General features: G+C 36.2%; 1 protein-coding gene across 1 annotated transcript in view; it reads right to left on the bottom strand.

The window, feature by feature from the left end:
• Epha3 (EPH receptor A3) overlaps positions 1 to 25,328 on the bottom strand; it is a 317,372-nt gene that overhangs the window by 222,102 nt on the left and 69,942 nt on the right. Inside the window, exon 3 of the mRNA XM_052740962.1 lies at positions 3,938 to 4,598. Coding sequence (XP_052596922.1) covers positions 3,938 to 4,598 — 661 coding nt within the window. The remainder of the gene's footprint in view (positions 1 to 3,937; positions 4,599 to 25,328) is intronic.

Here is a 25,328-nt window from a genome sequence, read left to right on the forward strand (position 1 = left end):
CATCTTAATGACTCGATAAATGTTGAATTAAATTCATGGTCAAGTGATACAGCCTGATAATTTTAAATAATACGGGAAAAGTGGATTACTGTAAAAGTATAAATTATGTATATTAAAATGTCGTACATAGAATTTCGCCTCTGGAGAATGCTAATTTTATTTCTATGCATTGTTTGAAAACTGATGGATGTGTTTGTTGAATACAAAACCTTTGTATCAGTGTAATTTTCCTATCAAGTAGGAATTGTCACATTTTCATCATTCAGATCACTGAACATTAAGTGTCCTAATTATCTGCCTAGATTGGGAAAATAATTGACATATCAGATTAGCTAGTTAGGAAATGGTCTAGAAATAAAATTTGAATTTTTCTAAAGATGTCACTGTGACAGAGACTAAAAAAAACCAAAACAAACAAACAAACAAAAAACCACTCTCATGTGTCTTCTGTATGTTTTTGGGATTTCAGCATAATGATATAATAACAAATGGGAACTCTGTCCTTTGGAGTATGTAAGAATCATTAAAGACAACTCTTTATTTTCTTGCTATTCCTAAAGTTTCTAAGCACAATAACAATGAGTCTAAAACCAACACAAAGCCATCTCATAATTAATTTGCAATTTTTATGTTTAATTTTGAAATCCATATTAATCTCTTCCTCTACTATACTGGCAAAACTCATTGTACACAGGGTAGAAGACTAATTGGTCTGTCTTACATCAAAATTACTAATTTATGCATCTGTCATTCTGAGGAGACTGTGAGCTCCTGGAAGGTAGATACAATGACTCATACATCTGCATTTCTCCCTTGTCTGGCATATTACTATTTCGCACTAATAGACTATAGGGAATGCTTACTGAATTTCTCATTTCACAGACAGTTTTGCAAGTGTAAGATTTTAATAAGCTGCAAATCTAAATTTTCTTTGTTGTCCCCCAGACATAGCTTATGGAATCCCCCAAAAATGATCTTTTAAGTAACAATTCATCCTTAAAATTTTGAAAACAAAATAGATGTCAGAAATAAACAGATGCATATAAGGCTTTTAGTAGATTCTTGATGACTTTGTACAAATTCTGGGGAGGGCCTTATTTCCTTCAAAATGCTCCCATACAATAGGTACACTTGCATTTCCCCTTTTCTGTCACCTTTAAGCAAAATGGCAAGAAAGAAGTTTGGGCTAACATTGAGAACTTAATCTTTGGGTCCAGCCAGCCTGGTTACCTGTCTCAATTTCAACACTAATGCATTGAGGTTTAAAGGCAAGGTGTGAATTTCAAAACAAAAACAGAGGCTAAAGGGATGGCTTAGTGGTTAAGAACACTGGCTGCTCTTCCAGAATCCTGGGTTCAATTCCCAGTACCTCCATGCTGGGCCACAATTGCCTGTAACTCCAGTTCCATATGATCTGTCATTCTATGGGAACCAGGCATGCACATTAGGTATAAATATACATGTAAATAATAATGATATGACAATAATAATAAATTAAAAATAAAAGCAACTAATGTTATTAATGTTAAGCCCAAACAGTATAGACTTGTTAGGCTATTTTGAGGTATAAAAAAAATTGGTCATTGGCACTTCTTAGGAGAGTAGCTCAGTGTCTGTAATGTAGTAAGTGGCTAATGCAAAAGAAATTCTTTAAAATTTTAATATCATCCTAAAAATGAAGTAGATGTCTAGTTAAATATTTGTAAACTGAACAGTTTTTCTTTTTGGGATAGTCCTTCATGATTTTATTTGATATTAGTTTTTACAAATACCATACACCATAAGCAAATATCCTATTAAAAAGCAGAATTCAAATGGAATGTAAATATTTTTCTCCAATCCTGAATCTCAGTAAAGTGTAATTATAATTGTTTTTATTTTAGAACTTATAAAGCCATCTTAATAATGCCATACTTATTGCATTTTTCTGAACAACACAGTGAAATATAATGCTAGAGTGTACAATTTGTGCTTATTTAATACATTTCAGTGTAAATAATTTTCTCTATAAGTGAATGTGCACAAGGACGTAGTGTTGCCTATGAGTGGATATGTGGGAGACAGAGGTCAATATTGCATATCACCCTCTACTGCTCTCCTTAGTTTTTTTGTTTGCTTAGTTGGTTGGTTGGATTTTTCTTTTATTTTTTCCTTTCTTCCTTCTTTTCTTTGTTTTGTTCTCTCTTTCTCTCTCTCTCTCTCTCTCTCTCTCTCTCTCTCTCTCTCTCTCTCTCTCTTTCTCTCTCTCTCTCTTCCTTTATTCCTTTTAAAGAGAATTCTTTCAAAGAACACAGAACTTGCTGATTTGACTAGACTGGCTGACCACCAAGCTCTAGGATCTAAGGCTTCCTTTCTTCCCTCTATCAGCACAGGGGTTACATACGAATACCACCACATATGGCTTTTATGTGAATACCAGAGATCTAAGTCAGGTCTTCATGCCAGCACAAATAGAATTTGACCCGCTCTGCCACCTTGCCTTTCCCTTATCTAGTATGTTTTTATAAACCATGCCTATAGTCAAAAGAAAAGTGCTATAGTCTGTTCACATTTTTGAAAGGACAAGCCATATAGAGAGTACTATATTTCCTTTACTTGGGCTTCTGAACTGTGATTACTGAATGTCCATCAGTGGACTAACAGACTCTGTTCTCGTGACAGAGGCTAATAGCAAATAAAAGTGTGAAAATGAACAAAACCCACAGGACTGTGCACTAATATTTGTCTACATATTTGTACCCTTCAAATTCAATTGATACTTTCAACATGATCAGTACAAAAGTCTTACCTAATTGTAAATAAAATTTTTTGAAAGTAATAGGATTATAATGTTACATGACTGATATATACAAAATTATATATGTATATAATTTTATATAAAATATATTTTAAGTGATTTTTATATCAAATACACAGATTTAAAAAATAAAACTCAAACTGATGACAAAATTCAGGTTCTCAAATAATATTTAAAGTATAAAATACACATAACATACAACTCAAGGGAAATATTATAGTATTTTGAGTAACAGAAAATCAAAATAATGGGGAAAGATAATCTTTTTATAATTTATAACTTTCTTTTTAAAAATATTTTTGCCTATTTTCTTCATACAATATATATTGATCAGGTTTTTCTCCTCCAACTTCTCACAGATTCTCCCTGCCTCCCTTTTCCCAGAACTTCAAGTTCTTTGCCCCCGACCCACACCACAAAAAGCTACACCACAATAAACAAATACAAATACATTAGCTTTGGATTTCTAAATAAAATGATTTTCTTAGAGTATTTAAAAATCCAGTTGGTAGCCAACTATTATTGAAGAACGGGCTATATTTTATAAATATTAAGACAATATTACTGAGATAGGTGAACCTAGATATAGTCACCAAAATATCTAATCCTGTTTGAGTACCAAAATGTATCCACCCTCAATGTCAATAAAGGCAGATACATTCCACTTCAATTGCTACAGTTACATCACCATCAATCATTAGCTAGTAAAAAAACCACAAGCCTCGAAGATGGCTCAGCCTGTAAAGGTGCCTATTATCAAACCTGAGTTTGATGCCCAGGATCCAAATGTTAAAAGGAGAACTTATTTTCTTAAGCTGCCCTAATACCTTTACAAAGTGCACCATTGTATGTGGACATCCTTCCTACTAACTAAATAAATTAAAATACAGTGAAAAAGTAGCACATATGACACCTCCACAGGGTGCAGCTCAGCACCCCAGAGTTACACCCATTAATATTTCACAACAGATCATGAATCAACACATCAAATGGGATAAATTTAGCATATAAATAGACTAGTAATTTTGAGCTATGTTGTGCTGCCAAGTGAGATCAGATCAGGTTAATTTATTTTCATTACTTTATAATAAACTCACAGGAGACAAATTCAACTGTAAAGAAAAAAGAGAGGGTTCTTACCTTGGCACATGAAACCCCGTTCTTCATATCCGGCATTGCAGGTACACTTGCCAATAGGGACAAGCCATTCACCCTCTGTGCTGCAGTACATCCTGGGAGGATCCTCCTCTTTGGAATTATTGACACAAGAGCCCCTAACCTCCACCAAAGACTGGGAGTCCATGGGTACTGTGTCTGGAAACATAGCCAGATTCTTCACTGTAAACGGGCACTTTTTGAAGTACACTCTCACAGACACCAAGGCAACGCAAGCACCAACGTCTTGAAAAGCCAAATAAAACCCCTTTTTGTTGACTGGTCCCACTTCTCTAATCTCAGTGTTGAGTTTCAGAATGCGGTCCCCAAGATCCATCTGAGTGAAACTTTCATCAGCGGCAATGGTGTCAATCTTTGTAAATTGATGCTCTCGGAATTTCACACCATGATCGTCATCAGACTCCATGTAGTACAGGTTAAAGGTCTCCTTGCAAGTCCCCAAAACCAATGGAATGCTGTTGCAGTCCCGTAGTGTGAACTTGAGCTCCACATAGATCTTCTGAGCTGAGTTTCTGGGGACCCAGTTTGTCCTCAGCCAATTATTTTGGCTGTGGTCCATGACATTGCACACCTGGTAAGTCCTGATGGGTGTGTAATGTTCATCAACACCACTGATCTCTTCCCACTGAAGCATCAAAGCAAAAAGAGAGAGCCAGAATTAGTGAGGTAAGTATAATGATGGCACCCACCGAACAAAAGCACCAAGGCAAATGAACTCACAAAAACAGCATAAACAAAAATTTGATGTTATACATTTGAGAGGTCTGTGGACCAACTCCTAACCTTCTAGCGTATGTTTACTATTGGCAAGCCTTGGGAATTCAGTGCCACAAAGCAGTTCATAATTGAATGAATACATTTGCTTTACACTGTAAGCTTTTAGATACTCAGGAAAAGGCCACTGGGCAAGTCATTATGTGAAGCCAAACACTGCAAGATGAAAACCTGGAATAAATGGTGAATAGTGATTCACATCAAAGACTTGTTACAATTTTGTGTTTGGTCTGTCTCTTTTAAAAGAAAATGAAAACTCACAGTGCCTAAAATTAACTATTTTTCTTTCAAACACGATTGAAGTAAATTCGGTAGACAGTAAAATTCAGAGACTCTAAATGATAACATTGCCATTTAGTTTCATACAAAACATGTTTAAAGATTCTCACTCATTTTGGTGGAGCCCTGTTGGGAAAATGCCAGCTTCTCCAAAATAAATACTTAGTTATTATATGTGAAAAAGAAACAGCCATACAGTGAATATTTCAGTTCTTTCTGCCTTAGTTTCCATACTGGACTTTTATATGGACAGGAAAAAAGTTAATGTGCTGTTATTATATTAGTTAAATTTATATTAGCATAACTTTTCTCACTATAAAAGAAGATTTTTAAAGTTTTTAAGAGTTTAAAACAGTGAAGAACTACATTTTGTGATCATTATAATAAAGCTTGAGAAATTTAATTTAATACGATATTGCTTATATTACTCATGCTGCTAAATTTATTATGCCAGCTGCTCCAACTGTTATTCCTGTGTGTGTATTTTTTATATCTCACATACAGTTTTGTCCAGACTTTTCAGGAATACTAGTCTTTAATTGAGATGCTTTTTAATTCAAAGTCTTCAATGGTTCCCAAGTGACTACGCAAAAACTTTTAAACTCTTGAAGTTTGGAATTTTAGTTTCTTCAAAAATGATCCCAACTTACATGCTAATTTTTAAAGGGTTCAAATAGAGAATAGAAACTGTCTTTTCAACAAAAACTGTTTTACTGTTTTCAAGAGCCACGTTAGATTTTCTGGCCTTCATTCCCTTGTTTATAGTTTAATTAAATTGGAATGTGTTTTTCTTCCTCCATGACATTAATAACCCTATTATTCTTAGAAAATGTCACCCATTAGACATCATATTTATTTGTAAGTTTAATTCATCAAGTGTTCTAAGATTAATTTGATTTTTTTCTAAAGTGAAATTACTAAATTTATATTTGAAATACTCAATAATAAAAAGATTATTGGGGAACGAATTATACATTATTTTTCATCTAATATATCCAGACATCATTCATGAGCATGAACCCATAAGAAATTATTATTGGAGCTAGGTATGTGGTGCAGTGGTAGAATCTGGTCAGTAATATGCAAAGTTCCATGTTTGATTTGCAGCTAGAAAATTTTTAAATTTTGGAGATTAGTCATTGTAGTATACATTTTAATTGTACTCTTAAATTTATCACAAAGAAGAAAACTGAAGGATATAAAGGGAATAAAAAGGAAGAAGTCACAAAGTATCCTTATTTTCAGATGATATGATAGTATTAATAGAACTCTAAATATTCCACCAGACACTCCTACAGCTGGTAAACAGTTTCAACATAGTAGCTGGATGCAAAATTTACACACACACAAAAAAAAATCAGCAGACCTCCTAAATACAAATAACAAACTGACTCAGAAAGAAATCAGTGAAACAACACTTTTTACAAAAATCTCTAATAATATAAAATATCTTTGGGTAACTCAAGTCAAGCAAATAAAAGCATGGTATTGGCACAAAAACAGACAACTTGATCAGAGGAGTAAAACTGAAGACTTAGGCATGAATCCACACACCAATGGACAGCTGATTTTTGCTAAAGAAGCCAGAAACACATACCAGAAAAAGACAGCTTCTTCATCAAATGGTGCTGGTCAAACTTGATGGCTACATATGTCCATACTTATCACCCTGCACAAAACTCAACTCCAAATGGATAAAAGACATCAACATAAAACCAAATACATTGAACTTGTTAGAAGAGAATGTGGGGAATAACCTTGAACTCATCGGCATAGGAAAAGACTTTCTGAACATCATACCATTAGCACAGACACTAAGATCAACAATTAATAAATAGAACCTAATGAATCTGAAAAACTTCTGTATGGAAAAGTACACTGTCATTTGGACAAAGTGACTGCTTACAGAAGGGGAAAAAAGTTTGTTTTTTTTTTTTTTTTTTTTTTTTTTTTTTTTTTTTTTTTTTTACCAACTACATATCCAACAGAGGGCTAATATCCAAAATGTATAACAAAAATTAGATATCAAGAAAATAAATAACCCAGTTTAAAAATGGGGTACAGATATGAACAGAATTCTCAAAAGGAAACTCAAATGTTTGTTTACAAAATTTAGTCATCTGGGATATCCCAAACAAAACTACTTTGAGATTTCATGTTACACTTGTTAGAATGGCCAAGATCAATAAAACATGTGACAGCTCATCTTAGCAAGGTTGTGAAATAAGGGGAACACTCTTCCATTGCTGGTGGCCATGCACGCATCTACAGCCAGCATGGAAATTAGTGTGGGGGTTCCTCTGAAAGATGGAAATGGATCTACCTCAACATCCAGCTATACTACTGTTGGGCAATTACCCAAGGATATTTGACTCTACCACAAGGACATTTGTTCAATGATGTTCACTGCAGCTATACTCACAGTAGCCCATAATTGGAAACAACCAAGATGCTCCTCAACAGAAAATGGATAAAGAAAATGTGGTACATTGCACAGTAGAATGTTACACAGCCATTAAAAAAATAAAATTGTCGCAAAGCTACACAGAGAAACCCTGTCTCGAAAAAACCAAAAAAATAAATAAATAAATAAAAATAAAAAAAAATAAAATTGTAAAAATTGCAGGTAAATGGATGGAACTAGAAAAGAGCACCCTGAGTGAGGTAACCTAGACCCAGAAAGACAAATATGATATGTCTTCACTTATATGTGGATATTAGCTGTCAATCCAATGATATCTAAGCTACAATCTCCAGAACCACAGAAGTTAAGTATACATTAAGGGTCTAGGGATGCACAGATAGATCTTCCTAGGAAAGGAAAATAGAACATGTAGTTATGGATGGTTGTAGGAAGGACTGGAGTGGGATGATATGATGGAAAAAGGAGAGAAGAGGAGATGAGCTAGTGAATGTGGGAGAGAGAAGACTAAGTTTAAGGGACATTTGAAAGATGACATGGTAACCTAATACATTAGAAGATTCCTAAAATGTATACATATCCATAGGAGATCTAAATGAAATCACCAAATGGGGAAACAGATCCCCAGTTGGCCATCTCTTGTCACCATGTGAAACTTCCAGTACTGGGATTTGGTTATATCTAATTGAGTTGTTGGCGAAAAGGGACCCCTGGAAACACACAAACAAATCAGGCTGTTGCAAAGACTATAGCGTGCTCTTGATGTACTGACTGCAAAGCTCCGTTGCTGAAAACAACACCTACACAACATATTGAAAGTGGAGAAGTTGAGCTGGATCATACATAGAGACTTTACCTCTATATCCTAGTGTCTTTGGCACAGGCATGTAATCTGCATGCTACCAAAGGAGAAGCATAAACATCTGCCCAACCACAGACACTTTGATCTACAATGGCATCCTGCAAGACATGCTAAGGCAATGGTGGCACAAAGCTTATGGGAGTAACTGACTAATATGTGATTTGGTTGAAGGCCCACTCCACAAGATAGAACACGTATCTGACATTGCTTGGGTGACCAAAAAGTTGAGACTACCCAGGGATTTAGGGTAAACCCAAATATTACCCTTCTGAAAAACAACAAAAAATAATAAAAACAAACAAACAAAACAATAAAATGATTCTATATTCATATATCAGTGCCTTGCTCAGCCACTATCAGAGAAGTGGGCACAAATACAGAGACCCACAGTCAGACATTATACAGAGAGTAAAAGTCCTTGGAACACTCAGCCCAAAATGCAGTATCTCCAACAAATCCCTTCCCTCAGGGCTCAGGAAATCCCATGGAAGAAGAGGCAGAAATAGCATAAAATAGTGTAAGAGCCAGAGATGATGGAGGACACCAAGAAAACAAAGTCCTCTGAATTAGCCAATGTACACAGGAACTCACAGATACTGAGGCAGCACATAGAGGGCCTGCATGGCTGTACACCAAATAAGTTCTTAGAGTTGAAAGGAGAAGTGGGCACATGCCCCCATCCGTAACTCAGAAGCAATCTCCAATTGATATCCACTATCAAATGAAAATTTAGTTTCCTCCAAGAGAATCTCATTGGGGCAACAAACTACTCTCAAGGGCAGGCCTCACTCTCAGGCACAGATGGCCAATCAAAAATGAATTCACTCAGGATAATGTTTTGTACTTCCATCCATTTGCCTGGAAATTTCATGATGTCATTGTTTTTCTCTGCTGAGTAGTACTCCATTGTGTATGAGCCAGCTTTTTGGAACCCAGTGCCTGTGATGGGACACTTTGCACAGTCTTGGTGCAGGGAGGAGGGGTTTGGATATGCCTCAACTGAATGTACCAGGCTCTGCTGACTCTCCATGGGAGACCTTGTCTTGGGGGAGGTAGGAATGGGGGGTGTGTTGTGGGGAGAAGGCTGGGGGACAGGAGGAGAGAAGAGAGGGTAATCTGTGGTTGGTATGTAAAATGAATAGAAAATTTCTTAATAATAAAAAAAATGAAAAGAAAAATGAACTCAATGGCAATTTTGGAGATTTCTTGCCTCTTCATATCACGGCTTATCCTTTTTCATTTCTTCTTATTTTTTATATTATCTTATTATTTTCAATTTTTGTTCTTAATTATTTTATTTATATTTTTTCTTCTCTATTTTTACCCTACAGGTTCTTCACATATATGCTATGGCTTTTATGTTAGTGTTTTATGGGATTCCTGAATATATGAGGAGGTGAGTCTCTGTTTCTTATGCCTTCTCTTGGCCTCTTATTCTTCTGTTTGTTTTGTCCAATTCTGATGTGTTATCTTTGTTCTATCTTATTACATTTTGTGATTGTCCATTAGAAGCCTGTTAGTTTTCTAATGAGAGACAGAAATGAGATAGATCTAGATGGGAGGGGAGATGGGGAGGAACTGGGAGGAGTAGAGGAACAGATACTGAAATTAGGATATATTATGTGAGAAAAATATCTCTTTTCAATAAAAGGGGGAAAAGAAATACAGCATTTTTAAAAACCTTAAAGTCTTATTGGAGAAATACAAACCATTTACCTCAGAGTATTTAAATGATCAAAAACAATTTGTGGACCTTGCAGGTATATAAAACATGGTCTAGATTATTGTTCATTTCTCACCTAAAATATTACAAAACAATATGAGCAATAGCAAAAGTTATTTTAAAAACCTTCATAGGCATGAAGAATCAAGCATAGGCATGAATTTTGTTGAGGAAAAATAGGCTTAACTTCATTGTTATGACCAACATAAGAGCAACAAAGGAACACATTGATACTATTACAGATAACTTTGGAAACAAAATATAAGAAATATTTGCATATTAATGTAGGGAGAGTAAATATCTACGCTACACTTTTTATAATTGTCCTCAGGAGTCAGAGAGGTGGCTCAGCAAGCAAAGGGTTGCCACCAACCCTGATGACCCGAGGTCAATCCCCAGGCCCCACATGGTAGAAAGAGGTGACTTCAAAACCAACTTACAATAAGGACAAAAACAAATATATAAATGTAATTAAAAATAATCTCTAATAACATTTTCCAACATTCATTGCGTACGTGGTTTTATAGAAATCTTCTCAGAAGAAATTCATGCAAGAGATATCTTGCTTCCAAGGAGCTTACGGCAAGGTATCTATAGTGATAAAGTCACAGTCAAGGAAAAAGTTCAATTTCAGAAGGGAAAGGGGCTGTGTTTGTTGTTCAAAAGTTTCTGGTGTTAATATAGTGCTCTACACTGGACTGTAAAGCAAGTCTGGATCTATTCTGTGTCCTTACAATTAGATCATGACATTGTGACTTGAAAGAAAAAATAAGATCAATTGGCTTCACATTTTTAAATCCAACTTTCCTCATAAGAATAGACAAATGCTTACTTGATCAATGAATTCTTTGCAAATTTCTTTTGCTATAAGCCATATTCAGCTAAACATCAAGCAGCACCTTCTGTAGAGATTTTCATAATTTGATGTAAAAATATGACTTTAATTAAAGAATTCTCATTGTAGTTTAATTTGGCAAGCTATCACAAGTCCTTGAATACAGAGTTATGAATTGCATGAAGATAATGCAAACAACACCAGCATGCCTTTTACCGAGACAGTCGCAGGGAGCAATTACCACTTCATTAATTTGTAATGAAGACCTAATTGCCTGAAAGTGATGCCATCTCCAACTATTTACAACACCAGATTCTCTAACTCTGGCAATTGCTAAGGACAAGAGACAGCAGAAATGTAATCTCTAGAGTAACATTTTTTTTTAACACCAACAATGCCAAAACAGCTAAAAACCTTCTTGCAAGTGCATGGTTTATCAGCTCAAAAGATATTCAGCTTTGTCATACCCCCCCCACTCAGAACTAATGTGCATATTCATAAATTCTTACAAACAGTATGCCATACAATAATTGCCCGAGGGCAAACATGGAGAAAAAATACAAGTGATACATAGAAGTGATACACAGAATTTGGCTATAATAAGCCTATTTCTCTTCTTTTTATTATTTTAAATATAAAAGAGGGTCTAAATCATCTTGCCTTCTGCAGAAGAGGTTAAGGAAAAACTATAACATTTTCTTCAATTCTCTAAATCATCAATTTTAATGTTTAGCCTGCTTTACAGATCCATATGCTAAATCTGTATTATCTGGTCAAAGAGCTCAGACTGAGTTCTTTATTTTTCATGATCCATATTACCATAACTACAGCAAACAGAGGCTTCAGATTCCCTGTCCTTGGAGGAAGCATTCCACAACTTTTTCCCAAGAGATTTCATTAATAGTTTCTAGAAAGCAAAGTTCCTATTCCATTGGAGCCAAACATGTACTATTTAGGGAAACAAACACTTTTAATAATTAATTGCCATTTAACCTAAAAACTGTCTTTTCTATGTACCACAATTATATTAATTAAAGATTTATTTTATGGCTTATACTAATACCTCTCATGGAGAACATTTTTAATGAGTTGAGAACAGCAAGTTATGGCAATGAAAGAAGAAATACATTTTATCTAAGTTGGGAAATGTTCAATTATTTAGTATATACATAAGCAACTATGTTGGAGGACATAAATAAAGTGAGAAAAGTTACTTCCTAATTTACCTCTAAGGACATAAAACTAGATTCTCAAGAATTTGCAGATGACGAAAATAAAAATAACACCAATAGTATTATTCTGTTTAAAATTACTTGTAGATTCCAATGCTTCACAGGAAGTCATAAATCTATACTTTCCTAATATGCTAATGATTGATTGTGATATCAAGTGGTTTAGTGTTCTTCCTTTATCCACTCATGTCTCTCAGTCATATAGTTCTCCTCTTTGTACAGCTATATCTGCTGCAAAACCTCAATGTTTGTCCCATAAATATTCAAGAACTCTCCAACAAGCAGCATTTGAAGTCTGAAGAGGCACGTTCTCCTACATTAAGGATGCCACTGCTAAGCTCATCACAGAGATATGTTGACAAAAATTATTGCATTTCTGTTTATGCTAAGAAAGCATTCTTAGCCAAATCTCAACTAAAAAGTATGTACAAATATGTGAGCATACATGCAGGGATATATTTCTAATAGCTTAGTATAAAAGTTCAGTTGTTTCAAGAATTAAGACAAATGAATAGGATTATAAAAATATACTTTTTTGATTATGTATGTGAATCTAAAGAGCATCATGCTTGTGATCAATGTATCAGTGAGAAAGAAGATTGGAAGTCAACATTCAAGACAAAATTTGGACCAGAGTCAAGGAGAGAAATGTCAAAAATGCCATGTCTGGGAAGGTACGGTTGGAAATCATGGTAACAAGTTCTGTATATACATCCCCTCACCCACCTTAACCTCTAGACATTTGATAACAATATTAGCACAATATCACTGGATATAGGGAAGACAACAGTCTCATGTAGATAAGACATATTGGAAAGAGATGAAAAGCCAATAAGAAGGTGCAAGGCAGAATTACTGACGAGGAAAGGCTGCAAAAGGTTACAGAGTGAGCACATCAGTCAGGAACAAGTGACATAAGGTCTCCATTTAGGAGTCTCAGGATATTGTTCAGGTTGTGGTGATGTCTGGAGTTATAACAGGATGTTGTTAAAGACACCAGGTCCCCAGAAAGCTTGGGTGGGTGGGACCTTTAAGTTTCCTCTGAGCACCTGTCTTGGTTGCTACATGATACAGCACGTCCAAGGTAGACTCACAGAAACGTCTGTTTCCCTTCTCAGGTGTTTAGTTTCATAGGATGCTGAGACTGACCTAAGAACTACAGAAGGCTCAGTTCCACCAAACCTCTGTCTGCAGTTTCAGTTCTCTCTTTCCAGATGGGACTAAGAAGAGCGATGTGGAGACTTCAGAACTTGTCATTCTCTCAGCCTCGTCTCTAACTATGATGTCTCTAATTTTCTTGTTTCAGTGATTCTTGATTCTGGCCAGTTGTTAGTCAGACAACTTCTGAAATTCATTGTTTGGTGGGTCCCTCCCCACCTTTTCTTATTTTGTTCCAATATACAGGGACTTAGTGGAATTAGCGAATATTTGTTTGAGAACCAGTGAATTCTCTTTGTTATTTGGCCTTCACAATGTCAACACCCTAGTGGCATGTCAGAGGGCTGCAATGTCAGTTTCCATAACACCTGTGTCACAGTGAAACTGTTTCCACGTCATGTTTAGCACTCAGCTCGACAGGTACTCCAAATTAATTTTGTGCCCTAAATTCACCAGGACACTAGCATGCCTCGTACAGAGATCCACCTACATAACCTCTCTTTCCTCCCACAAGGAATTGTCAGATGTTAGTACAATAAACAGAGTAAAGCTAATCACAGGCTTCTATTTCTGACTGGTATAAATGTGAACCATGCATTATCAAAAACATGTCAGCAGCACACAGGAAGTGGATGGCTACTTCCTCCAACATATTTACTCTGTTATAAATGAAACACAATTGCTTTTATGTAGAATTTTTTATAGTATGCTATAGGTTAAGATACTCTGGTGATTTTTAGACTATCTTTTTAATAAAAATTTCCACCAACTTTGAATGCATGAATTAAATATTTCTGTGAATAAATCCTGGGCTAGAAACATATGAGTATTAAGAAGAGAAATAATTGTGATTTTTGTTGTTGTTGTTGTTGATGTGGCTGTTATCCTGAAGTCGATAGTGAATGAGGCAGAGCTGACAGAATCAAAGAAGGTACACTTACTAATACACTTGCTATCATTTGAGGCATGCACAGACTTACTGGGAAAAGAAGGATCAGTGATTAGAAGAAAACACCAGGAAAGCATTAAAGAAGCAATAACTAGAATTTCAACAATACCAGTATGGTGTACACACAGAAGAGAGAAGATGCAACCCACAGATGGTTAAGAGTAGAATGCCTTTAAAGAGCTTGGTTCCAGCGTTGGAGGGCAGTGATGTCATGGAATAACCTTTTTGTACACTGTGAAGATGTGGCACTCTGATTAGTCTAATGAAAGGCTAAATGGCCAATAAGTAGGCAGGTGGTATAGGTAGGACTTCTGGATAGAGAGAACTCCGGGAAGAAGAAGAAGAAGAAGAAGGAGGAGGAGGAGGAGGAGGAGGAGGAGGAGGAGGAGGAGGAGGAGGAGGAGGAGGAGGAGGAGGAGGAGAAGAAGAAGAAGAAGAAGAAGAAGAAGAAGAAGAAGAAGAAGAAGAAGAAGAAGGTGGGATCACCAGCAGATGGAGAAGAAGCAGCATGGGCATTATGGAGTAAAGGTAACCCAGCCATGTAAAAGAATTTAGATTAAAAGATATGGGTTAATTAAAGTTATAAGAACCAGTTGGAAGCGGGGCAGTGGTCACGCATGCCTTTAATCCCAGCGCTCGGGAGGGAGAGCCAGGCAGATTTCTGTAAGTTCGAGGCCAGCCTGGGTTATAGACTGAGTTCCAGGAAAGGCTCCAAAGCTACACAGAGAAACCCTGTCTCAAAAAACCAAATAAATAAATAAATAAATAAATAAATAAATAAATAAATAAATGAATAAATGAATAAATGAATAAATGAATAAATGAATAAATGAATAAATGAATAAATAAATAAACAAAAGCAAGAACTAGTTAGGAGCAAGCCTAAGCTAAGGCCACGCTTTCATAATTAATAAGAACTCTCAGTGTGGTTATTTGAGACCTGGCAGGCAGGACAGAGAAATGGTTACACTGTGATCAGAGTCAGTCACCAACAATCAGAGCAGGGGGACCTGGGGCCCTTAGAGAATCTGAATTGGCCTGTATACTTCATTTGCTTCTGTGAGAAACCTCTAAAGAGAGGCACATGGTTAGATCTGGACGAGATGTTGGCACTTCAGAGGTAAGGGAAGAGGAGAGACTTAGAGGGAGTACTGAAAAGGTCTAAATGACAGCTTCAGTATTACCTCTGCTGAGTCAGTGCTTACTCAGGTTCCCAAAATAACATGAAAAGCTGTCCCAATGCATGCTGTAAATGCTGAGTGTAAGACCTCTTGTTAAAACAAATTTCAGGAAGACTCTTCATCTTGAGAGAGGCAGTATCAGGACAAAACAAAGTGCTGGTATGCAAACAAGTGTAAATGTATTCTCATTAGACACTATGTGTCCTTTCTGAAACAGTTAATTCATATTGATTAAGCACGATGTGCCAAGCACTACATTGACATTCAACAGTGAAGGAGACAGGAAATTAAGGAAGTGCCATTCTATGTGTATGTGTAGCTATTATGTATAAGGTACCCATATAAATATAAATACTATTATGTGTGTGACTGCGGTGCCTCTATGTTATTTGCAAATGCATGCATTCCCACATGTGGAGGTCATAGGAGGATGCTGGATGTCCTGTTCCATCACCTTTGGGCTTTTTCATTTAAGAGGGAGGTTTCTTGCTAATCTGGAGATGGGCTGTCACCACATTGATTTTTTTTACCTCCACCCCCACAGTGCTGATTTCTAGATGGTCTCTAATTTGGATCAAATTCTATTCTGAAGCCTCTGTGCCAAAAAAACTAAGTTACTACTCCATAGAGATTAACTAAAATTAAATGGCAGATGATGTGCCAAGTGGCAAACATATTGCAATTAACAAAGCACAGAAATGTGCATTTGGTTACATAAGGCATTGGATTAAAAACAACCAGTACTTTAGTTATATCAGATACTGTCCTTAACTGACTGAATATCAGGCCTCTGACAAATTTATTTTAGAAGGAACAGAGTGAGAAAGAATTTTTCTAGAAACCATGTTTCAACAAATTTATTATACAGAGTTTTAGAATTGATGACATGAATTTTATAAGACAAGAAATTTAGAAGTGAAGAATATAGTGTTAGAAAGAAATTGAATACATTTTAAACTATGAAAAATATCATTAAAAACAGGGTAACATAAGGGAATTCCTAGCCAGAGGAATTAATATTCAAGAAATATAACACAAGGGCTAGAGAGATGGCTCAGTGATTAAGAGCACTTGTTCTTATAGAGGATCTGGGATGAGTTCCCAGGATCGACATGCTGGCTCTTGTACCACAATTCCAGAGGATCCAATGACCTCTGTAGATACTGCATGCAGGCAATATATATATACATATATATATATATATATATATACATATATATATATACATACATATATATATATATATATATATAATAAAGTATAAGATATACCTACAGGTATCATACCTAAACAGAATAACATTAAACACTTCCAACTCCATCTGATATTTGAATTTAGTTTTCTTATAAATGACAATATGAAAGGAGAATAAGAAATGTTTTCAGAATAGATGCTTGATGTTGTACACCACAAAATACTTCTATCTACAATAGAAAACTACAAATGAAAAGTTTTCTATTACTCAAAATTACACCAGAAAAGAGGAAGTCAATTATACTGGGTAGTGAATCATCACCTAGTCTATGAAAACTGAAAAGAAAAAAAGGAAAAACAACACAATATAGGCATTCATCAGAGACTTTCTCTACCTTTATTTTCATGTACTGCTAAATGACTCTACTTTCTGTAGAATAAATTTCTCCTAAATATTAGGGAGCAGGACAATGAGGCTATCGTGTTTCCAACCCTTAGAAGAATGTTCAAGGTGAAATTGTCCAATAAAAAAGGTAATTTTAGAATTGAGTGTAACTGCTTGAAAATGATGGGAGAAAATTCCATGCACATGGGCTTAACGTGTCTAGACTGAAAACTGCTAAGATAGGCACTTACAGAATTATTACAAATGGCCAATGACTTAGAAATTAATGCACAGCAGTGACAGCAGCACACTGCACATCAGCTACGAGACCATGTAATTTCCTGCTCTGATAATAGGTCACAGCCGCCGAAATCCTTAGCAATTTGCAATATACCTGTACAGCACTCACAGTGACGGAAATGAAATTAACTTGTGTGACATGGATCCTGTGCTAAGTTTTATGGACCTTCTGATAGGAAGTTTACAATTTAACCAAGCATGTGTTACTCCTAGGAACACGTCTCTGCAATCAAAGTTGCTCTAAAGTGAGAGGCTAAAAGTGCAGACACTTCAGTGAGGGATACCTTCTCAGAACTGTAGCAGCCGAGCTGCATGGAAACACTCTCAGTTTTCTAACCTTGAATACCCTGTGAATTCCAGACTTACAGGCTTAAGCTCTGAAGATAAACAGACTAGGTTTGAAATTGAGTTCTGATGTTTAATGATTAAGATATCTAATAAGCAATGATTTGATTTATGCATCAGCAACATGGAAAAGACTATAGTAAAACTTTTGGACATAGGCTGGTACTAAGTAAATTTGTGCATTTAAAATGATTTTACCTGTGTCATTCAGGGCCAGCAGTAAGCATGCTACGTTATTATTCTACTAAAACTGAGTTAGCCCACATGATGATTCTTAAAATAAAAACAACACACTGATTGATTTTCTTATAAGAAGAATGCATTTTTAATTTAAGCTTTCTACAGTTCACTTTTCAAGCTTATGTAGAGTTTCTTTAATTTTACTTAAGGACACCACAACTCATGACAAGCATAAGCTGTCTTACTCTCTTAAAATTCAGTGAGGATAATTCATAATAAAAGTTAAGGGAATCTTTTGTTCCTTAGCATTTTATTATAAATGAGCCTGTCATCATTTCTTTGCAAATAGTTCGCACTACTTCTGTATCTAGTAAAACCATTGCCAGAACTGTACCACACAGTACCAAGCAGCATAGCACTACACTATTACTAGGCATTTATTTCATTGTCACAGTTCTATTTAAAAAATGTGTGCTTAATACAGTATGCTGATGGATATATTCCACATTTTAGTAAAAATGGAAGCAAACGTTGTTCTGCCTTTTAATTTTATACTGGCTAGTGTGTTAGCCTTGGTTATCTCATGCCTAAAATGGAGATTATAATAGTAAATATGTTATAGGAATTCTTCACCCTAAAATAGGAGACGGAGAGCAAATACCTCCAGAGTAATCATCTGCTAGCTAAGCAAATGCTTATTATGTATTTGTATTCTACTAACCTCATAGTAAGTGTTTACAACATGATCAGATACTGACTAAGCACATGCTTATTAATTACCTTGATTTTACCAAACCAAACTGAAAGTATGTGCTTGCACAGTGATCATATGTTAACTAAGGAAAGCAGGTGATTGTTAGGTACCTGAATTCTCTCAAAATTTCTGATACTACCATTATGATAAAGATGAAAAATTGTAGCTTCTGGAATTTTAATGTGTAAGACTAAAAAGAAGATGTTAGTCATTTATCTATTTAACAGAAATCCACTGTAGGCCAGAATGTCTGCTATGCCCTGAAAACTTCCAACAATTGCAGTTCAGTGCTATTCTCATGGAGTCAATATTCAACTTGAGGGGAACGATTAATAAAACACACACACACACACACACACACACACACACACACACACACACACACACACACACACATTGTGTACCTATGTTAGAAAAGATAGGTAAAGCAGTATGAAAAAATAAAACAAAAATAGAAATATAGAAGGAAACAGAAAAGAGTTGAGTAGAATTTTACATACAATAAGCTGTATACCTAGCCATTTATGAAGATACTTGAATGAAATGAGAACTTAGGTAAAGATATGTTTGCATCTTAGATAGAAAGAACAGGGAGGCTCTGGGCTAAGAAATAGGAGAATGCTGGGTGAATCGAAGCACTGTATCATGGTTAATGTGGGTGAGGGTGAGAGTACAGGAATCAGTGGAGAAGTACTAGAGGAGAAATGGATCTGACTAAAGATTAGGAAATCCTTTTAAGCCCTATACAAGAATCTGAAATCTTTTTCACATTGGAATTCAGTAAATGTTTAAGACAGAGGAATGGTATAGAAAGGTCATGGACCGGCTGCTATGTGGAGAAAGAAAAACCTACAAAGCACAAAGCTTTTAGATAATGAGGTCAGAAAGTGATGGCACTGGTGGAAATGGGAGGAAGAGATTAGACTCTGGAAGTACCTTGCGACTGAGTACAAGGATCTGAAGAGAGATGAGTATGGAATACTGGAGAGGAGGGTGAGTGTGAGTCACAACACCAGAGCGGAGGTTGGGAGTCCGACTCACATCATCAAAAACTGGCTGCTATTGATGTGAGAACCAGAGAAAAATCATAATGCAGTACTTAGCAACGTATTCAGACAAAAGTGGAATATTAGTAAAAATAGGTGAGGAAGGAAGACCATTAAAAGGAATGCATGCCAGGAAGGGAGAAGCACTGAATACCATCTAAGTTTGGATATCACTAGACAATTTCCTGTGAGCCAAAGCTGGTTTTCAAATGATTAATTCAGCACAATCAGTCAAATATCTGCTAGACGTTAGTGGCTGATGCTGGAACTTTGGCAATCAACATAACTTGAATTCTCTATTATATCCTGTTTTTTCTTGTAGTCATATAGAAGGAGAAAATAAAAAGCTAAGGTTGTACATTGTCTTGTACGGTGATGTGTCTCTTGAAGTATCAATGGAGACTGCAAGGAAAAAAGTTAATTTGTTTTTCTTGAGAACTGGGAAGTTTTGTGGGTTATTTTTTTTTTTTTGGTTTTTAGTTGGTGAGTTTGTTTGTTTGTTGATCTCACAGGAAGATTTACTCAAAAGATAGTATTTGAATAAAAGACTGAAAAGACGGCTTGTGGTAGTGGAAGAATGCTTGGGAAGTGTTTTAATAAAGGGACATGGACACAAGAAAAAGAAAAAAGAGGAAACCTTATATGAAGTAATATCTGGGTGTCACAGGGGAGAGGGAGAAAAGTAAGAGGAGTTGGGTCCCATCTTGAGATGTGAGCAGAAGATAATGGCTCACTTTCCCATGTGGTCATTGGAGCTGCTAGTTAAAAATCAGTGGGAAGTTGGAGAATTAAGAAGTGGTTATGTGGATGGTTTAGACTATGAGGATTTTCTCATCATGCAAGAGCTGGAGAACAAGTACAGAACTGGAAACCTTACACTGAAAGGGTTGGGGAGACCTGGAGGAGAAATGAAGACAGAGGAATCGAGAGTTATTACCTCTACCTTATGGAGAAATAATCAGGATATCCTCATTGTGACCCTTACTGGGACCCAACACCAAGAGCAATGCCACATAATTCAACTACTAAAAGGAAGATAATGTAATTAACTTTTTAAAATTTATTGGTTTTATTTTTTAATATTATAATTTAATTGTAACATTTCTCCTTTCCCTTTCCTCACTCCAAACTTACCCATAAGCCCCACCTTGCTCTCCTTCAAATTCATGGCCTCCTTGTGCACTAATTGTTATTGCATGCCTATACATGCATATGCATATATATTCCTAAATATTCTCTGTTCAGTTTGTATAATGCTATCTCTAATGCTTTCTTGGTTGCCTGAGTGGCACTATATAACAATTTGGTGCATTGGAAACTTCTCTTTGCATTAGATGGAGACCACTACACAAAACCACAAACAATCAAAATGCAGAATTAATTAACTTTTGAATGAAAATATTTCAGAAGTGGTACTAAGACTTGAAAGTTGATATCTACTTTGAGAAAACTAAAAGCTTTACAATAACCCTGGGGTTGTAAGCTAACATTTGAAAGTCCACTGACCAATGTAGTTCTAGGAAATGGGGTCTGTCAGTACTGAACCTTTTATCACTGAAAAGTTCTCTGTGGTTGGCTTTATTGTCAACTAATTCTACAGATGAGAGGAAGTTTTGGCGGGGGGCATGGTGGTGTCACTAAATTGCCTCATAGCATCTATTAGGAAATGTATTTCAAGCACAAAATTCTTTGATTGCTGAAGCTTCCTATCTTCCTATTTTCCCCTAATTTGAATTTGTGATCTGAAAATAATGTCATTTGCAGAAACAACAGCAGAGCAACTAGGAAACATGATGGGAAAAGGGAAATCTTTTTGTCTCACATCAGGATAGTCTACTATATGAAAGACCAAATGTTTTTAATAATGTTAATGGTATGGATAAACCTGATTCACTCCTGATAATTAACCCACAAAGTAGAAATGTCAATAAAGTTCCAACAGGAGTTGCCCAAGGATTAAGGCAAGGCTTTTATCATACTAGGGACTGGCAGCAAAGTTTGCTCATAGAATGAATTTGTTCTTTCCTGCATTGATGGCTTGACATAGCTCATTTTCTTTTTCATTTTTGTTAACTTTTTCATTTTTGGTAGTTCCCAGATAAGTATATTTTTCCTTATTCCACTCATATAGCACCCAACTGTCTCTTTTCTGAGCTCTGCTGCTTCCTGATATCTACTCCATAAGTGATATCATTCAATTTGCACTTTGATAAGATTTTACTCTTCCTCAGATGATGGTCATCCGCTCCTCAACTGTGTGCTTTCATTGCCTCCTAAACAATCCTACCATTTCATAGCATTTAGGACTGTATTGATAAATAGGTTACATTTATGACATTGTCACAAAATATGGAAGAAAATCAACTGGTAAAGAAGAAAGTTCCATTTGGTTCATGGTTTTCGAGTGTCTCGTCCACGATGGGGCTGCTCTAGCGTTTGGATCTATAGTGAGGTCACATATTTCAGTAGGAGCACATGGTAGAGCAAAACCACTCAATACATGATCGTGTGTGAAAGGGAAGGAGAGGGGAGATAGGCAAACAGCATTCAAAATTGTGTTCCCAGTCATCTAAAGACTTGCCTCTAATTCCTAGCCAAAGGCTTTTTGGCTTCACAATAGCATTGGGTTGGGAATCTAGCCAACCCATGGGCTTTTGGGAGATATTCAAGATCTAGACTACAGTCATTTCCTTAGACATTTTCCATTAAAAGAAATGACATACATTCCCTGAAGGTTAAAAATTACAGGAGCTTCAGGAGTGAAATTTCTTTGCAGAGCTGGGGATTATTGAAAGAGAAAATTTTTTTCACAAACATGAAAAGAAGTCCTGGAGACTCAGGGAGAAGATGTTTTAGCTGCAGAGACAAACATGGATCAGAGGTATCTCAAGGCCCTCTGGAAGAGCTAGCACCCTGGTTCTGAACTAAGAATTTCAGCCTGTGAGAAAAATATTACTGCTGGTAAAGACACCCAGTCTCAAGAACTGCGTACCAGTCACTCACTCCAATCATGCTCCATGCTATACGGTTTGTACGAAATATAGCAGTTTAATTTTCAAAGAAAGTCATGCCTATATATGAAAAATTAATTGGTTGCCATATTATTTTATTAATGGGTGTTTTGTCTGTTTTCATAGATGTAGTTACAAGATAGTTTTGAAGATATTTAGGAAAAAAGAAATTAATAAAATTCATGATGATCAGATATGTCCAGACAAGCTTACAATTTTTCTTTATGGCTGTCTTTTAGTAAGTGGCAGGGAGATTTAAGTAAATTTTTTTCAATGAGATTCATAAGTCACGAAATGCAATGTAACTTTTAGGTTATGTTTCACACATTGATGAAGATTAAACAGCAGAACATGGAGCTGCAACAGGCAGAGCACTAGCTCTTGGAGAAAATGTGTCTGAAGGTCCAAATTTCTACACAACGAGACAGCTGTTTTCAACTCACGTCTATGATTGAAATTATGTTTTTAAATACAAATAGCTGAGTTAAAAAATGTTTCCTATTACTAAATCTGAGTGGAAAATAGCATGACTAATAACAGAGGAAGACATATTAATAATAAATTATAGAGTGTATTGCAGAAAACCAATGCCTTCTTACTATTCCACTTTTTGAAAAATTAGAAAACAGACTATTTACAGTAATTCTCTTAAAAGAGTTGTTGAGAGGAAAACATAATATAAAAGGAAGCAAGGACTGTTTTTAGGAGTGAAAGAAATTTGTCAATTCAAATAGTCATTAAGAAATGAAAACTTCAATAAAATATGTTAAATAAGGATTTTTAAAAGAGAAGCTTGGCTCAACTGGAGGACACATTTCCTTTCTTCGTCTCTATTGGGAGAGTTACAGTTGTCCTTTCAAACAGGCTCTTACTTTGAAACCCGCCTGACCTGAAACACACTGTTTAGTCCAGAATAGCCTTGAACACACAAGGGCTGCTCCTGCCTCTGCCTGTGTTGGATAACAGGCATGTACCACTACACCACTATAGTTAGTTTTCAAGACTATAATTGAATAAGAAGTGAGGATTTATACTATTCTTGAACATTTGAAAACAAATGGCAGATTTTCACTTAATATCAGTTCCCAGCCCTGTTAGTACCCACCCGCTATTCTCTGCGAGTCCCTATCCTAAACTTGTGACTTCGCTTTTGTTTTATAACCCGTTTTGGTAACAATCTAGGGCAATCCATGCAACTGTTGGACTTGAACTTCATGTATGACTGAAGGCAATGGTTTCTGCTTGTCTTGAGACTGCCAGCACCAAGTAGTTTAATGCCCCTGAGCTCCTCTTCAGTACATGCTTGACTGTGGAAAGCCCGATTCTTTGACTGGCCTAGTATAGGTTTCTATAGCTAATGTGAGTTCATAAATGCTATGGGTTTGTCTTGCCCAGAAAATAACATCTTACAGGACTTCTTCCTAACTCTGGCCCTGACATACTCTGTTATTCCTCTTCCTCAATGTTCAAAATGCTATTAATATTTTTTCTTTTCTTTATTTTTTAAGGTTTTTTTTTTCGTTTTACATAACAATCCCAGTTCCCCTTCCCTTCCCTTCTCTCATCCCTAAACTCCACCAACCCACCCCCATCCACTCCTCAGAGAGGGTAGGGCCTCCCTTGGGGAGTCAGCGAGGGCTGGCATACTAAGCTGAGGCTGTACCAAGCCCTTCCCCTCTGTGTCAAGGCTGAGCAAGGTATCCCACTATAGGGAATATGTTCCAAAAAGCCATTTCATGCACCAGGGATAGGTCCTAGTCCCACTGCCAGGGGTTCCCCAAACAAATCTAGTCAGCCACATAACTGTCCCCCACATTCATACTTTTTAAGCAAGCAAGAATCCATGTAACAAATTATACTCCTGGTATAGGAAAGTGATCTGGATAGAAAATGAAGGAAAACTGTAATTTCATACTTAATCAAATCAAAAGAACTCTGAATTAACATTAGTTAAACTGTAGATAAAAGCCAGTGAGAAACAAACAAGGAAGTCCTCAGCTTTATGGAACCTGACTTATGATAAGCACTTGTTCCTGAGAGTCCAGGAATAAGAAACGTGAAGTCAGAGTTGTAAAGTAAGAATTGTCAACTTGGGTGATGTCGCCTGGGTCACAACTGTCGAGAGAGATAAAGGAAATGGAAAGGATACTAGAATTTTCTTCCATAAAATAAATCAAGGAAATCAGTGGAATGTGGTGAGAGAACATAAGAAACAGCAAGGAAAGCAAGAGAAAACAGTATCCTTGCTACTGCAGGCGTTGATGTAGATACTGCTCCCATTAGACTGCTGTACACACGCGGACTACACCCACACCCACACACCCATGAGAGAGGCAGACATGAACATTGCTACACACATACTGGAGATATCAACAAATATTTTGTATGCTAGCTAGCAATTAATTTTAGAACAATATTCAGTAAATTAAAGAAATATTCAGGGCAGTGAGATTTCTCAGTAAAGGCACTTGCTGCTGAGCATGACATAATAACTTTGATTCCCAAGACCCACAAGTTGGAAGGAGAAACTAATTACTTCAAGTTATACTGTGAGCTACACATATGTATCCAAACTGGAGTACACCAACACACATCCAAGCACAGGTTCTTATACAAACACACACACACACACACACACACACACACACACACACACGCACACACACACATACTAAACAAATAAATAAATGAAATACAACAAGAAAATAGTAGCTGGGTGGCGGGG

The sequence above is a fragment of the Peromyscus californicus genome, unplaced genomic scaffold (assembly GCF_007827085.1).
Source record: "Peromyscus californicus insignis strain IS unplaced genomic scaffold, ASM782708v3 Scaffold_16__1_contigs__length_79575227, whole genome shotgun sequence".
NCBI lineage: Eukaryota > Metazoa > Chordata > Mammalia > Rodentia > Cricetidae > Peromyscus > Peromyscus californicus.